The following is a 16,498-nucleotide window of genomic DNA, read 5'->3' on the forward strand; positions in this document are numbered from 1 at the left end:
CAGTCGCATCTTAATAAACCTTTTGAGAAAGCAACACGTACCAGTAGTGAAGTAATGACACTTGACTTAGCTTTTTTCATGTAGGTAATATGTACTGCATGTTGTTGGTTTACAGTTAACGCGCGAGTACAATCTACAATGTCTCTACCTGTTCTACCCTGTGCTCAAACAACACATACAATACGATTTCGAACCATGCGACAACGACACCGTGGACAAGGTGACAGCAGACCATGCCTCAGCTGTGGTCAGTCTCAGCAAAGAGGCCAAACGCTGGGCGACCCGCATCGCACGGGAGACGAACAATACTCGAGAATACTCGAGGAAACTGCAGATCTTCCAGCAGCTGAGGGACTCAGGCCAGAAGGTAATGTCGGCGGATGCAGCATAGATGGAAAAACAGAAGTGTTTTTGATTCTAATACAGTCGAACATCTCCGTGGTGAGAGTATGGTAATTAAGCAGAAATCATTGTTATGGTTCACACTTAAATACTTTTAGTATACACTCCTGAATCTTGAGATATTTATTGTTTTATTTTTAAAGTTCAATATAATTCTACACTTAAAAAAATCACTGACATGAGAAAAAATGCTGAAAAAATTCTGCAGGTTATAGTTAGGGCACAAATGCAGGTATGTTATACTATACTTCGGGTCTCTGCACATGCATCTTTTATCATAATCATGTATGAAGTACCTAAGATCTCAGGACTCAGGAGGGTAGAAAAATAAGATCATAATGATAATGATTGTCATCAGATCAATCATCAGATCAGCATTTTGTTATTATAGTAAAGTGGCTTTGAAGATTTTTCATCTCATTAGAATAAATTATAAGTTACAATCTTGAAATTTTGGCAAAAAAGAGGGTAAAACTGTGCAACATACCTCTCTAATATTTTAGAAGAGTAAAAACGATATTATTTATCCCTTTGAAATCTCTGCAGTGACTGAATGGTCAGACCTTCAGACTGTCATGCAGGCGGCCAGGGTTCGATTCCCGGTGAGGTCTGGAATGTTTTTTTCATTGAAATAATCCATAATGACACTTGTGGCGGACAAGGTCGCAGTTGAGGTTTTTCCCGAGGTTTTCCCGTTTTTCCCCAGATTAGGCATTTACATCATTCCGTCACTATTTCTCCATTTCGTTATCATTCTGTAGCATTCCCCGAACGCCGGCTGGCGACGCATGGAGGGGGTTGGCCTAGAGACGAGTGGGGTTGCCTGCTCTAAACCTGAACCAGAGAACTTTAGTGTGGTTGGCCGTTGTGGGCTTGGGAATGCGTCATCAGAGCGCTAGTGCAATAGATCTGAACAGAGTCTCAGTGCTGGGCCATAGTGCCCCCCTCCGTTAAACTCAATATCTCTTTGAAATTTTTAGGGGGAAGAGGGTAAATCTTAACTTTGTAACCCCTGTTGTTGCGCCACAGCCTGTATACATACTCATGTGGGAATAGACACACAACAATGACTTCAGCAATGAATAATTCTTGTTAATTTTCCATTATGTTTCAGATAGATCCAAATGATCAAAATGGTCCAGATCTGGAAACGAAAATTGAGGAGCTTAAACTTGGAATCCGAAGATCAGAGGTTAGTAGAAAGATAACGTGTATACACTTAGGCTGTTAGTAGGAAGATAACGTGTATACACTTAGGTTGTTAGTAGGAAGATAACATGTATACTCTTAGGTTGTTAGTAGAAAGATAACGCATATACCCTTAGCTTGTTAGTAGAAAGATAACGTGTATACCCTTAGATTGTTAGTAGAAAGATAACGTGTATACCCTTAGGTTGTTAGTAGAAAGATAACGTGTATACCCTTAGGTTGTTAGTAGAAAGATAACGTGTATACCCTTAGGTTGTTAGTAGAAAGATAATGTGTATACCCTTAGGTTGTTAATAGGAAGATAACATGTATGCCCTTAGGTTGTTAGTAGAAAGATAATGTGTATACCCTTAGGTTGTTAGTAGGAAGATAACATGTATACCCTTAGATTGTTAGCAGAAAGATAACGTGTATACCCTTAGGTTGTTAGTAGATAGATAACGTGTATACCCTTCGGTTGTTAGTAGAAAGATAACGTGTATACCCTTAGGTTGTTAGTAGAAAGATAACATGTACTATACCCTTAGGTTGTTAGTAGAAAGATAACGTGTATACTCTTAGGTTGTTAGTAGAAAGATAACATGTACTATACCCTTAGGTTGTTAGTAGAAAGATAACGTGTATACTCTTAGGTTGTTAGTAGAAAGATAACATGTTCTATACCCTTAGGTTGTTAGTAGAAAGATAACGTGTATACCCTTAGGTTATTAGTAGAAAGATAACGTGTATACCCTTAGGTTGTTAGTAGAAAGATAATGTGTATACCCTTAGGTTGTTAGTAGAAAGATAACGTGTATACCCTTAGATTATTAGTAGAAAGATAACGTGTATACCCTTAGGTTGTTAGTAGAAAGATAACGTGTATACCCTTAGGTTGTTAGTAGAAAGATAACGTGTATACCCTTAGGTTGTTAGTAGAAAGATAACGTGTATACCCTTAGGTTGTTAATAGGAAGATAACATGTATACCCTTAGATTGTTAGTAGAAAGATAACGTGTATACCCTTAGGTTGTTAGTAGAAAATAACGTGTATACCCTTAGGTTGTTAATAGGAAGATAACATGTATACCCTTAGATTGTTAGTAGAAAGATAACGTGTATACCCTTAGGTTGTTAGTAGATAGATAACGTGTATACCCTTCGGTTGTTAGTAGAAAGATAACGTGTATACCCTTAGGTTGTTAGTAGAAAGATAACATGTACTATACCCTTAGGTTGTTAGTAGAAAGATAACGTGTATACTCTTAGGTTGTTAGTAGAAAGATAACGTGTACTATACCCTTAGGTTGTTAATAGAAAGATAACGTGTATACTCTTAGGTTGTTAGTAGAAAGATAACGTGTATACTCTTAGGTTGTTAGTAGAAAGATAACATGTACTATACCCTTAGGTTGTTAGTAGAAAGATAACGTGTATACTCTTAGGTTGTTAGTAGAAAGATAACACGTACTATACCCTTAGGTTGTTAGTAGAAAGATAACGTGTATACCCTTAGGTTGTTAGTAGAAAGATAACGTGTATACCCTTAGGTTGTTAGTAGAAAGATAATGTGTATACCCTTAGGTTGTTAATAGGAAGATAACATGTATACTCTTAGGTTGTTAGTAGAAAGATAACGTGTATACCCTTAGGTTGTCGTGAGGAAGACCTTTAATTAATTTGTGTGTATATTTGCAGACAGCAAAGCAGAAAGCAGAGGCTCGGATAGAATGTCTGCGAGCCGGTGGAGGTGAGTGCATGGCAGTTGTGTGCTTGTGCAATACAGGACGCCATGGTGGTAGCTCCTGAGCTGTGTTCTCTTGCTTGCAGTCAATGTGGATGAATGGATGCAAGAGGTGGACAACCTGAGCGTGCAGGACATGCCCCGTTCCGCCAGCTCACTTTCTATCCGCACTGATGCCTCTGGAACAGGGGTCAGTCTTTCTTAACATTGTAAATACACTCTATGTCACACTTCTGATGCTTGTAACAAACAATAACTAACATATCTTATTCCGATAAATATTTTTTAATCTATAAACAGTTTCCCACATTTTTGTAGTACAATTCTGATGCTTGTAACAAACAGTAACTAACATCACTTATTCTGATAAATATTTTTGAATCTATAAACAGTTTTTCACATATTTTTAGTACAATTCTGATGCTTGTAACAAACAGTACCAATATCTCTAATTCCGATAAATATTTTAAAATCTGTAAACAGTTTTTCATATTTTTGTAGTACAATTCTGATGCTTGTAACAAACAGTAACTAACATCTCTTATTCTGATAAATATTTTAAAATCTATAAACAGTTTTTCACATTTTTGTAGTACAATTCTGATGCTTGTAACAAACAGTAGACTAAATAAAATCTCTTATTTCGATAAATATTTTTAAATCTATAAAAAGATTTTCGTATTCTTGTATTACAGTTCTGATATTTGTAACAAACAATAACATATCTTATTTCGATAAATATTTTTAAATCTGTAAAAAGATTTTCGTATTCTTGTGTTACAGTTCTGATATTTGTAACAAACAATAACTAATATCTGTTATTCCGATAAATATTTTTAAATCTGTAAAATTTTTTCTTATTTTTGTACCACAGTTTTGATACTTGTAACAAACAATAACATCTCTTATTCCGATAAGTATTTTTAAATCTATAAAAAGTTTTCCATATTTTTGTAGTACACTTCTGATGCTTGTAACAAACACTAATTAACATCTGTTCTTCTGATAAAAACTTTTAAATCTACAAAAAGTTTTCCATCATTTTGTAGTATCCTTCTGATACTTGTAACAAACACTAAAATCTCTTCTTGCAATAATTTTTTATATTTGTAATACGTTTTCTAGAGTCAAAGACCCCTAAAATAGCAGCCACGGCAGTCTAGTGGTTAGTGCACTGGACTTATAATCCTGTGGATCCGGGTTTGTTCCCTGGCATACACCCCAATTTAAAATTTGTGCTGGGCAAGCCAGGTAACACATAGGTTTTCTCCAGAAGCTCCGGTTCCCCTATGGCATCCCAACATATCTTCATCATTTTTTTTTATTTTATTAGGTTATTTTACGACGCTGTATCAACATATCTTCATCATCATCATTATCATATCATCATCATCTTACCTCAGGTACAGCGTAGACGAGTCTACAATGGCACACCTGGGCAACGACTCTGTTGGTAAATTGTCTGCATAACTGCCTTCATATGGGTGAATGACGAACAGTCAACTTCTTTCTTCGTGCGTTAGTTACAAGTTGCTATAAGCTAAATTTTACTGTACTGAAGACAGATATCAACAGAAGTACAATTATTTACATTCATTACCGGTACATTGTTGTTCTTCTATCTTCTAGTTATCATGTGCTATATAGCACATGTACATACTACAACATGCATGTATGCACATATTTTTCCAAACTAGAGAAATTTTGTGTGATTCTTTTTAAAAACTAGGAGAGTGAGTCATTTTAGATTTTCAAAGCTGGTCAGGTTTTTTTTTTTTACAGTTCCTTATTTTTCCTGGTTGCAAATTGTGAATAATCTATCTATGCACTTTTTCTCCTATACTTTCTTACTTACTTACTTACTTACTTACTTACTTACTTACTTACGTATGGCTTTTAAGGAACCTGGTGGTTCATTGCCGCCCTCACATAAGCCCGTCATCAGTCCCTATCCTCAGCAAGATTAATCCAGTCCCTAGCATCATAACCCACCTCCCTCAAATGCAATTCTGCAAGCAGTTCTGCGTTGTGTAACTTTCTACCTTTTTCTCTTATATGCCTTCAAAATTTAAAATTAAATAGTGGCATTACTTTTCATACACTGACTCAGCATTGTTGAAAACTGTACGTATTTTGAATGTTATCTAATATTTTGTGTAGGAAATTACATAAACATATTCAACAGTTAACAATGAAATACCGTAACTTATTGCTATTATTATTAATTACATAATCTGATAACATGTATTAAACACAAAATGATATGAAGTTAATGAAAATTCTCCTGAATGTATATTTCTTCTTATGGGGTTACATACATCTTCGAGGGTAAAAAAACGATTTTTCATTTTTCTTATATTAATTTAATATGAACTCTTAGCTTTATATCCGTGAAAGAAATTTTAAGATACTGATATCTGTAAAATTTACCAAGTTATACATTAAAATGACCTCCCATGCAGACACATTATCAGGTAGCAATCTGTATCGCTCATTTTCTCGAACATATACTTTCAAGTATAAAAAAAAAATTGATTTCTCAATCTTCTTATAGTAATTTAATATGAACTTTTAGCTTTATATGTATAAAATAAATTTTAAGATACCTATAAAATTGACTAAGTTATGTATTAAAATGTCCTGCCAACCAAACAAAATACCAGTCAGCAATACCGGCATTTTATTGCTTTTTCTCAAAACCATATTTTTCAAAATTATTTAAATAATATCTCCCACAATCTTCTAGAATCTAGGTAATTGTATGAACATTTGCATAGCCCTTTTTCTTAGTAAGATCGACAAACTGTAGCTCAATCTTTAACCTTTAACCAGTCCATAACAGAAATTTAAAAAAATCTCAATAAAATATTTCTTAAAAATTTAAATTTATGAAGAAAACATTATTTTCTTTCTCTTGCAGTGCACATATTTCGACCATTGAGCTCGAGCTTGTTAATATGAATATTAACTTTAAGGCGAAAAAAAATTATTACACAAAATATTAAAAATCTTGGGAGTAATTTTGTAATAGCAGTTTGGTAGAAATCGCAAAATAAAACTTTTTAATATTCACAATTCCAAAAACTCTTCATGTAGGCAAATATTTTTTCGTTTAAACCAACGGTCATCAGCACAGTGCACCCTTAGGCTAGCATCTCTTATCTGCCGATAAGAGACTACACTATGATGTATCCGTGGCTGCTGGCAGGTATGCTCTCTTCCTCTTCCTGCTGCACAACGGAGCATATTACATTGCACTACTTACCCTTTACCCATTTCAGCGAGTGCTGACGACTACTGATTTAGACCGGAAAGCAATTTTCAGATATTAAGCATATAAAATTTTCACCATAATAGGGCTTAAGGATATGGAGGAGTAAAATTTATAAAACTTCTTACTGCAGATTTTCAAGAATTGAAGGTGTATGTAACCCCTTAAACAATAGAATATTTTATGAATCTTGAGTTTTTATGTTTTATTTCGTGTTTAAATGTACGGTCTGTTAAAATATTTGAATAGAAACTTTACTGTCCACAGGAGCCCCCCACATCTGATTCACTTTACGACAGTGACGCTGAGCAGGGATCTGAAGTGGCTGAGCAGCAAGGAAGTGAATCAGGTGCTACAGAAGAAGAGAAAGAAGGTACAGGAGGAGAGGTGGACGGAGAATGGGGTGAGTATAGGTCGCTACACGTGTTATCTCACAGTTCAATTATGGCCCCACGCAAAAATACTTTTGAAAGTAATGAATTGTGTATTTAGAAAAAACCTGCTTGTATCTCTCACTGTACTTCATTATCAATAAAATGTTTCTAAGTCGATTTTTTGCAGTATCACAATTTTTTCTATTTTCACCTAGTATAGTGAGAAAATGAAGGGGTGCATCTTATTGTAGTTCGAGACAAGTCTTGATGGCCTTGTTTCCTAGAAATGGCAAAGAAGTCTCCCCCTTTCAGTCATTTACTTAAAGAGACTGACTCTCACACCGACAAAGGAACAGTAGAGACCAGACCCTCATTAAGGAAAAATGCGTTGTTGACAAATTTCTGTTTCCATTGGTCTGGTCAGTGTACGTATGTGCAGTGCAGTGATCGACTGAAATAATGTCTTCCATTTTTGGCCGTGGTCAAGGCGAGAAATTAAGAACAAAATTCAAATCCTGCCCTTCATCTCAAAAAATTTCTACAAAAGATGATTTACACAGATTGTGAAAATAATGTTTTTTTTTTTTATCCAATGCCACCAGGTTGTTTTTTCCACATTTCTGGTCTTCTCTCCTGGCTGTGGCTTAATTGTAACCTACTTCTGAGGTTGGGGCGCCTGGAAGGCGGAGTTACATTACCCCGATGATGTGATAGGATGATTATGATAATGTGGTGCCAGGAGAGGTCTTAAATCTAAACTTAACCTAAATTCCAGACCATGGACGAACACAGGAATAATCCCTAGAAGCAATTCCTATTTGGATTCATATTCAGTTCTAGAAGATGGCAGCACTAGTTCCTGCCTTATAACACTGTACGATTTTCTAACTGCCACACTGTATAAGTCAATTTATCGGTATGTACAAAAAGCTAAACATTTTATGTGTTCCATAGTTGATAAAGGGGATGTCTTCATAAATAAGAATTTAAAATAATCGATTAACTGCAGATGCGACAGGTGTGGGAATTACCATGGTAAAGAAATTTTCTTCTGACCAAAGCGACGACTTTTCTTGTAACCTATTGCGCAGAACAAAACCTGAGTGTTATCGAAACGATATATCATCTATTTCAGAGAATTTGATTCAAGTCATGAGCTATGTTTTCATTCTTTTGCCATACACGGTTTTTGTTTAAGTTTAGGCTAACTATTTAATTTTCTTATTTTTGGCTCTAATAAATTTTAATTTCTAAATAACTTGGTCGTAACAATCGAAAGGTTCCTGACATATATTAAGAGGACAATATACTGAAATTTCCAAGTTCCATAGTGGTAAGGGTTCACAATAATGAAATCAATCACTACTATACTTATGAAGCTAGAGTCACCAAATTTTGATCTCTGGTATATATTTGGTTAATAATGACAAATGTACAAAATTTCGTTCGTCTATGCTGAGTGGTTTGCATTTTACTAATATTTTATTAAAATATTGAATCACTTTATATAAAAAGTCCCTTGCACCACAATTATTTACATTATTCTTAATTTATATTCACTTACATGGATCCTTACATGGAATCAAAATGTACTATAGCGTTTTGCTGTAAAATTAATCAGTAAATTACTAGAGTTTTTTATTATAAAAGAATAAAACATAAAAGTATTAATAATCATAAAAAATTCCTAGTAATTTACCGATTGACTGTACAATAAAACTCAATAGTTGTGTTTGTTCCAATGTTTACAGAACATTAATTTCAAAACTTCCCAGTCTAAATATCTATATAATTTAAATTCAATTTAAATAAACAAAAAACACATCAATTTAGATATTGAGGGGGAAGTTTAAAACCAGTCTTAATTGCATATTAGTTTTCACCTCCTTACCCCAACCATCCCCACTTTGAAATATCAAATGGCACTTCTATTTTGTGGTAGCTACTTAAATTTGAAAGAGTATTCAATTGTATACTAATTTATTTTTCAGGTTTCCATTATTTTGCTATAAATTATTTGTTTGTTTATTTATTTTTTAAATCTTCACATGTTCTTTCTTATTCTTGTCTGTAATAAATTTTAATTCCTAAATAACATGGTCGTAACAATCAAACTGTTCATAACATCAACTCTGTAAAATTTGGCGTTTGGCACATGTGAGAGCTGCTTTCAGGCAGAAGGATGGGGTGAGGACGTCAAGGCTTGTCCCGAAATATACCAGGCTAAGGATTTGTAGGCATAATTCCAGGCATACTACAAAGACTTAATAGGCAAGATGTTATCATTGCAATAAACATTTTAAGTAAATAAATTAAAATCTTAGTAGAAATTAAGAAATACAGTTTACTGACATTTAAAATATATCCTCATCCAAACATAGCTGCTCTAAATCTTGTGCATTATAATATTGAAGTGAATGAAAACGTTCTTCTGTAAATTTTTTAATGTAAGTTTAAACTGATGCCTAGTTTTTGTAAATATGTTGTACTGAGATGAAGCTCTCTCCACTTCATATGTTTTAAAATGGCAGTAAGTACTTGAAGGATGCCAGCTGTAAAAGTGATAAACATAAAAATTTAAAAGGCATGATGGGGCCAATAAGCTGATACAATAAATAAAAGGTTTTATCATGAACTGTGAATGCTTGTCTTACCACCTTCAGCGTCTACAGGGTTAGCTCCACAGCATTCATGATTCTGATTCACCAATTCTCAGTCAAATCTGGAATTCAATACAGATACCAACCTGTCTCAATCACAACTGTATTGTATATGTTTTAATTTAGTATATAATAATTTTAATAACTTTGATCATGGCTCACATAGCCTAGTTTTAACATAGTAATTGTTTTAATCTTGCTATATGTTCATTTACTTCTACAGAGAGACATGTTAATTGGTTTATTTATTTGTATCACATACACATGTACCAACCTCATGCACATGGGCATTAACTTTTCTGAAGATGGCTTAATCAAGCCGAAAACGTTAAAAACCAAATAAATGTAAAAAATTATTGTAAACTAATAAATTTGTTAAGTAGATAAGCATTGACGGTTCATGATAAAACCTTTTATTGTTATGATAAACATAAGACAGTACAGGAGATGGATTCACTTCTTTGATCTGTTCCCAGTCCGGGTCCCTTTTCATGATCCTCTTAAATTTACACTGCACTGCGCCTGTTGCATTGCTTGCTTCTTAATACGGTCTCTACTAGGGAAGAAAAATAAAGATGGTGAAAAAGTGACAAAAATCAGTTGTCTGTGAGAAAAAGATTTATCCAACCATGATATTAAAATGTATAGAGTATAGGTAGTCCCTTCACATGTCATGAAGGCATTTGGAGGGGGGAGGTATGGAGGTACAGCCCCATGCTTTCTTGACTTCGGCACTAGAATAAGGTGGTGTGGTCAGCACCACGCTCTGACCACCTTTTACCCCCGGGAAAGATCCTGTACTCAATTTGATAGGAGGCTGAGTGATCCTCAAAGCCGTTCTTGAATTTGGCAAAGAGAAAATCCTGTCACCATCCGAGAGTAGATTTATTAAAATGAGAAAAACATGAAAATAGCATTGTAGTGGAAAGCAGGCATGTATGAGCAAAATTGGCACTTACCTCCAAAATAGGAAATTTCAGGCAACCTGAAACTGGTGTAAATAGACTCCAAATCACCTAAAACGAATAAGTACTTAACATATTATGTTTATGGTAAAATCCTCTATTACTTGTTACAATACTCGTAAGTGAAAAATTCGCTGCAATAAATTTTGACCTATTGATAGAAAGAACAATACATAACATAAAAACCTTTCTATAATACACTACAAAAAACAAAATATGTCCTGTCCTTATTTCAGTCAAATGCAACCTATTGTTTGTTACTCACGAGATGAAACAGTGGAGGGAAGTACATTAGTGCTTACTGGTATGTCATGTGATACAATAACGATACTATTCATCAACAAATATATCGGTACCAACTGCATCAACTGCTGATCATTGCTCTTTTGTTTAAGAAATGAAAATTTAATCTATTAATAATGCAATTCGTACTAGATTAAGTAATTATTAATAGGTAGTTACTTACTTCATTAAAGTAATTAATTAGTACCGTACCCTTTAATTTGCATATTGATACACATCATTGTAACTGATAATAACCAGGCTAATGCGATGCTTATCTGAGTGATGTTTATTATAATGAACATCCAAAATCACATTCCTTTTGCTCGTCTTCTCGCGAGTAACCAACAACTCTGTCTTCAAAATCGTAAAAAATCTTTCCCTTCACTTGCGACAATCAAACTATAATACAAAAATGCATTCTTGAATTTGTTGTGTCAGCAGAAGTACAGTACACTCTATTTCAAAGTTTTCATTATTTATGTGCACACAAAATGAATGATAGATAAAAGATAGCTAAAGAGAATCATAGAATGAATACTACTTTGGTGAAGCCAGAGGCGAAGACCACGTGACACCAGGTACAGAGAATTCATACATCAGTGAGGGAGAGGGACATTGAAGAAGTCTGTGGGCAGAGAAACAAGAATGGTGAAAAAAAATTGAAGAAAACGGTTGTAATCACAGGATCCATAAAAATATGTGAATGTTGTTAAACCAGGAAAGAATTTCTTTATTTGTTCATTAGGTACTTATTTACATATTTATTTATGTATTAACTTACTTATTTAGTTACTTATATATATATATATATATATATATATATATATATATATATATATACACACACACACAGTATATATATATATATACATAATTACTTTCTTACGTATTTATTTATTTATCTATTAACTTGCTTATTTACTTAAGTTTTAATTATTTATTTATTTACTTATATAAGTATTTACTTATTTATTTATGCAATTACTTCTTACAAGTTTATTTACCTATTGACTTATTTACTTATTTAATTATTTACCTGTTTATTTAGTTATGTACTTATTTATTTACTTATTAGCTTATTTATTTACTTATTTGAATATATAATTATTACGTAATTACTTTTTTTTACATATTTATTTATTCATTAATTTATTTATTTACTTATTTACAGCACTTAACTATTTACGTAATTACTTTTTACAGATTTGTTTATCTATTAACTTCTTTAAGTACTGTATTTAATTATTATTTATTTACTAATGTACTTTTTTACCTGTTTATTTATTTATTTATTTATTTATTTACAGCCATGGTGGAGCAAGAACGGCAGAGGCTGGAACAACTGACGGCTGGCTGGGATGATCCTACACAAGTAGACTGGGGTCCAGAAGATGGCGATACCACCAGTGGGGTACAGGAGGAGGAAGTGGAAGCAGTCCAGCAGCCCCCAACTGTAGACGTTACAGTTGAGCCTGGTCAGACATACAAGTGCATAGCACTCTACAACTACACGGTGAGCAGGTCTCTTCATAACTTTAGTGTTGCTCTGGATGTAAGCATGCAGTCGATATTAAGAACTTTGCCTGCGTTTGTGAAAGAAGTCTCATTATGTACCTAAGCACAACAGAAATATAACTTTACAATTTTATTATTAAGTGTGTAGAACAGTTTTCTTCGATTAATATCTCAATATTAAAGAAAATGACTTAGTGCTTTTTAACAATGACCGATAATAAAATTTATCTTTCATGTATTTAATTTTTGTCTAAAATTGAACACAGTGCCAGTTGTCTTAGAAATCTATTTTAAGCAGACTCTATTATTCTGCTCCATGTTCTGTTCAGGGTCCGATTTTCACACGTACTTCTGTGAAAATTTCGAAATTTTGAATGTACGTCTTTCTCCTTATATTTCGTTTGGTGTCACGTTAAAAATACTGTATGTAATATTGAAAACTAGTAATTATTGATTTATAGGACGCAAATAATACAGGTGACACCTAAAAAAAATGCGAGAAATGGAAGATAGCAATAAAAAGGCAAAATACAGAATAGACCTACGTTTTCCAGAGACTGTACAAGTATTGGCAACACTAGTTTCGTTCTGCCAGTGCTCTGTTAATTACTTACGCCGTCTGGCCGTTTCTAAATAACCTCTACAGGGTGTCAAAAAGTGCGTTTACAACATTTCCGGGATGACAGAGGAGGTAAATACAAAGATATTTTTATGTGACAGAAACCTCTCAGACTTGTCTCTCTGGCACTCTGAGTTAATAAGTGGTGTGAAGAGACTGTTGCAGATTCTGTTACCTGAATGCAGTGATGTAAAAAACTTTGTTCTGAGATGTGGCTCAAACTGCCTTCCATTTAACCGAATCCACAATCGATTTCTATGCACTATAGATTGTCTGATAGGCTACACTAAAAAATGTCAGGAGTTTGTCGAATAATCGCTGCAGCTTCAACAACACGAGCAACCAGCTTTTCTGGTATATTAATCTGAATCTCGTAAAACAGACATTTCGTATCCCCCCCCCCTCCCACAAAGAAGTCCATAGGGGTTAGGTCAGGCAATCGAAGTGCTAGCAGAATGCAAACTTGCCTTTCTTAGCAATCCACTCACTGCAATTATAACACTATTTGCCTTACAACGTGTTGCTGACAAAATAGGTAAGTGGTCTGACAGAAACCAAGCGACATACCCTTTTAGGACATCTACTGACAAAATGGTTCGTCTGCCAGATTTCTACCATATAAAAAGATGTTTATTTTTACCTCTCTGTAATTCCTGAAACGAACTTTTTTGACACTCTGTATACTTACTTACTTACTGGCTTTTAAGGAACCCAGAGGTTCATTGCCGCCCTCACATAAGCCCGCCATTGGTCCCTATCCTGAGCAAGATTAATCCAGTCTCTACCATCATATCCCACCTCCCTCAAATCCATTTTAATATTATCCTCCCATCTACGTCTCGGCCTCCCCAAAGGTATTTTCCCCTCTGGCCTCCCAACTAACACTCTATATGCATTTCTGGATTCGCCCATATGTGCTACATGCCCTGCCCATCTGAAACGTCTGGATTTAATGTTCCTAATTATGTCAGGTCAAGGATACAATGCGTGCAGCTCTGTGTTGTGTAACTTTCTCCATTCTCCTGTAACTTCGTCCCTCTTAGCTTCAAAAATTTTCCTAACATTCTTACTCTCAAACACTCTTAATCTCTGTTCCTCTCTCAAAGTGAGAGTCCAAGTTTCACAGCCATACAGAACAACCGGTAATATAACTGTTTTATAAATTCTAACTTTCAGATTTTTTGACAGCAGACTAGATGACAAAAGCTGAATAATAACAGGCATTTCCCATATTTATTCTGTGTTTAATTTCCTCCCGAGTGTCATTTATATTTGTTACTGTTGCTCCAAGATATTTGAATTTTTCCACCTCTTCGAAGGATAAATCTCCAACTTTTATAGATCCATTTCGTACAATATTCTGATCACGCGACATAATCATATACTTAGTCTTTTCGGGATTTACTTCCAACCCTATCTCTTTACTTGCTTCAAGTAGAATTTCCGCGTTTTCCCTAATCGTTTGTGGATTTTCTCCTAACATATTCACGTCATCCGCATAGACAAGAAGCTGATGTATCCCATTCAATTCCAAACCCTCTGTGTATAATAACCCTGTATAATAATAGAAAAAAAGACGTTAAATGAATTACGAAATTAATTTGACCTCCTTGAAAGCTTGACATCTTTTAGTGTTGTATGCACTCTGATAGTATTATATGATGATGTTACAGGCACAAAATCCAGATGAGTTGAGCATTGTCGAGAATGAGCAACTCGAGGTGGTAGGAGAGGGTGATGGAGACGGTTGGTTGCGAGCTCGAAATTACCGGGGAGAGGAGGGCTATGTGCCCCACAACTACCTGGACGTGGACCACGACGACCAGACCGAACAAGGCACTGGCTCCAACTACCAGCTCGTCTCTCAGATCTCCTTCAGTTCCGTGGACTACACTGTGGACGAGCAGGAGGATCTGAAGCCACCGGAGGAGCCCGTTGCCGCCTCTGAACCTCAGCAAGAGGGTGAGTCTTTATTTCAGTTTATAAAAAAATAGAGAATATGGAGCACAGTGCAGTGGCGTATGCTGAACCTGAAGTTTGGGTGTTCTGTTAAAAAATATATAGTTGGTCTATCTCGCACAATTATTATAGGCCTAAGTGAAATATCGGATCAATATTAACTGCCATTTTTTAATATATTTATTTTATTGGGTTATTTTACGACGCTGTATCAACATCTAGGTTATTTAGCGTCTGAATGATATGAAGGTGATAATGCCGGTGAAATGAGTCCGGGGTCCAGCACCGAAAGTTACCCAGCATTTGCTGGTATTGGGTTGAAGGAAAAACCCGGAAAAAACCTCAACCAGGTAACTTGCCCCGACCAGGATTCGAACCCGGGCCACCTGGTTTCGCAGCCAGACGCGCTGACCGTTACTCCACAGGTGTGGACTTTTTTAATATATAATTTAGTATTATTTATAAATAATAACTATGGGGCGGATGTTGCTGACCTAAAAATCTACTTAAAATGATGAATTTAAATACTATTATAGTCACAATCATGCCATGATATGAAAGAAAAATTTCACAACCTCGAGCGGGAATCGAACCTGCGACTTCCTGTTCTCCGGTCAGGTGCTTTACCACTGAGCTATCGAGTTCGTCTCACGCCAAAGGCTTGGAATTATCCTTTCATACTGGCGACTCTGTTATAGAGTACTGTCCATAGCGTCTGATCTAGTCAGCACTGCTTATGGGTTGAAAGAAACTTTTACAAATGTATTGTTCATCTTACGATGTTTGGTGACGTATACACGTCCGTTGATGTGACATATTAATGAATTTAAATACTATTTATAGTCGCGCCTGACCGGAGAACAGGAAGTCGCAGGTTCGATTCCCGCTCGAGGTTGTGAAATTTTTCTTTCATACCATGGCATGATTGTGACTATAATAGTATTTAAATTCATTAATATGTCACATCAACGGACGTGTATATGTCACCAAACATCGTAAGGTGAAGAATACATTTGTTACAATGATCATTAAAATGCCCTTAAACTAAAGGAAAAATGACATAAAATTAAAAGAAAATGACATTTAAATATTATTCAAAGTACTCGCACCACAACTTCTTGAAAATTAATCACCTTGTTTCAATGACTGCCCTGCAAATGCCGGAGAAAGGAGGCAGCTACAAATAACATTATTCAAAATTGCATTATTTATGATCAAACAACAACCATGGCCAGCAAAATAACCTGTTTGAAGTTCCACAAGCCGCTAACTATTCTACAATTTCATATTGTGAAATAGAAAAATGTCTAATGTATTATTCGCTTTTTGTTTTATATTGTTGCACTAAATTCGGAAGTGGCGGGGTAGGTCTATTCTTATTCACTATATGTAATTTCTCTCCTAGTGGGCGAGAAGAGAATGGCTTTTGCAGATCTTTTACAGTGTACATTTCCAAGTGCTATTATCATTAAATACGAGTAAGTAATTTAAATTGTTCACCTGCGCTGGCACACA

General features: G+C 34.9%; 1 protein-coding gene across 3 annotated transcripts in view; it reads left to right on the forward strand.

Moving 5' to 3' along the window:
* Positions 1 to 16,498, forward strand: part of nwk (nervous wreck) — a 179,763-nt gene that overhangs the window by 130,864 nt on the left and 32,401 nt on the right. For all 3 annotated transcript variants that reach the window (XM_069815116.1, XM_069815127.1, XM_069815134.1), the window contains exons 10-16: positions 116 to 367; positions 1,517 to 1,594; positions 3,290 to 3,341; positions 3,422 to 3,525; positions 6,874 to 7,009; positions 12,198 to 12,403; positions 14,698 to 14,986. In XM_069815116.1, coding sequence (XP_069671217.1) covers positions 116 to 367; positions 1,517 to 1,594; positions 3,290 to 3,341; positions 3,422 to 3,525; positions 6,874 to 7,009; positions 12,198 to 12,403; positions 14,698 to 14,986 — 1,117 coding nt within the window. The remainder of the gene's footprint in view (positions 1 to 115; positions 368 to 1,516; positions 1,595 to 3,289; positions 3,342 to 3,421; positions 3,526 to 6,873; positions 7,010 to 12,197; positions 12,404 to 14,697; positions 14,987 to 16,498) is intronic.

This window comes from Periplaneta americana, chromosome 2 (genome assembly GCF_040183065.1).
Source record: "Periplaneta americana isolate PAMFEO1 chromosome 2, P.americana_PAMFEO1_priV1, whole genome shotgun sequence".
Lineage (NCBI taxonomy): Eukaryota > Metazoa > Arthropoda > Insecta > Blattodea > Blattidae > Periplaneta > Periplaneta americana.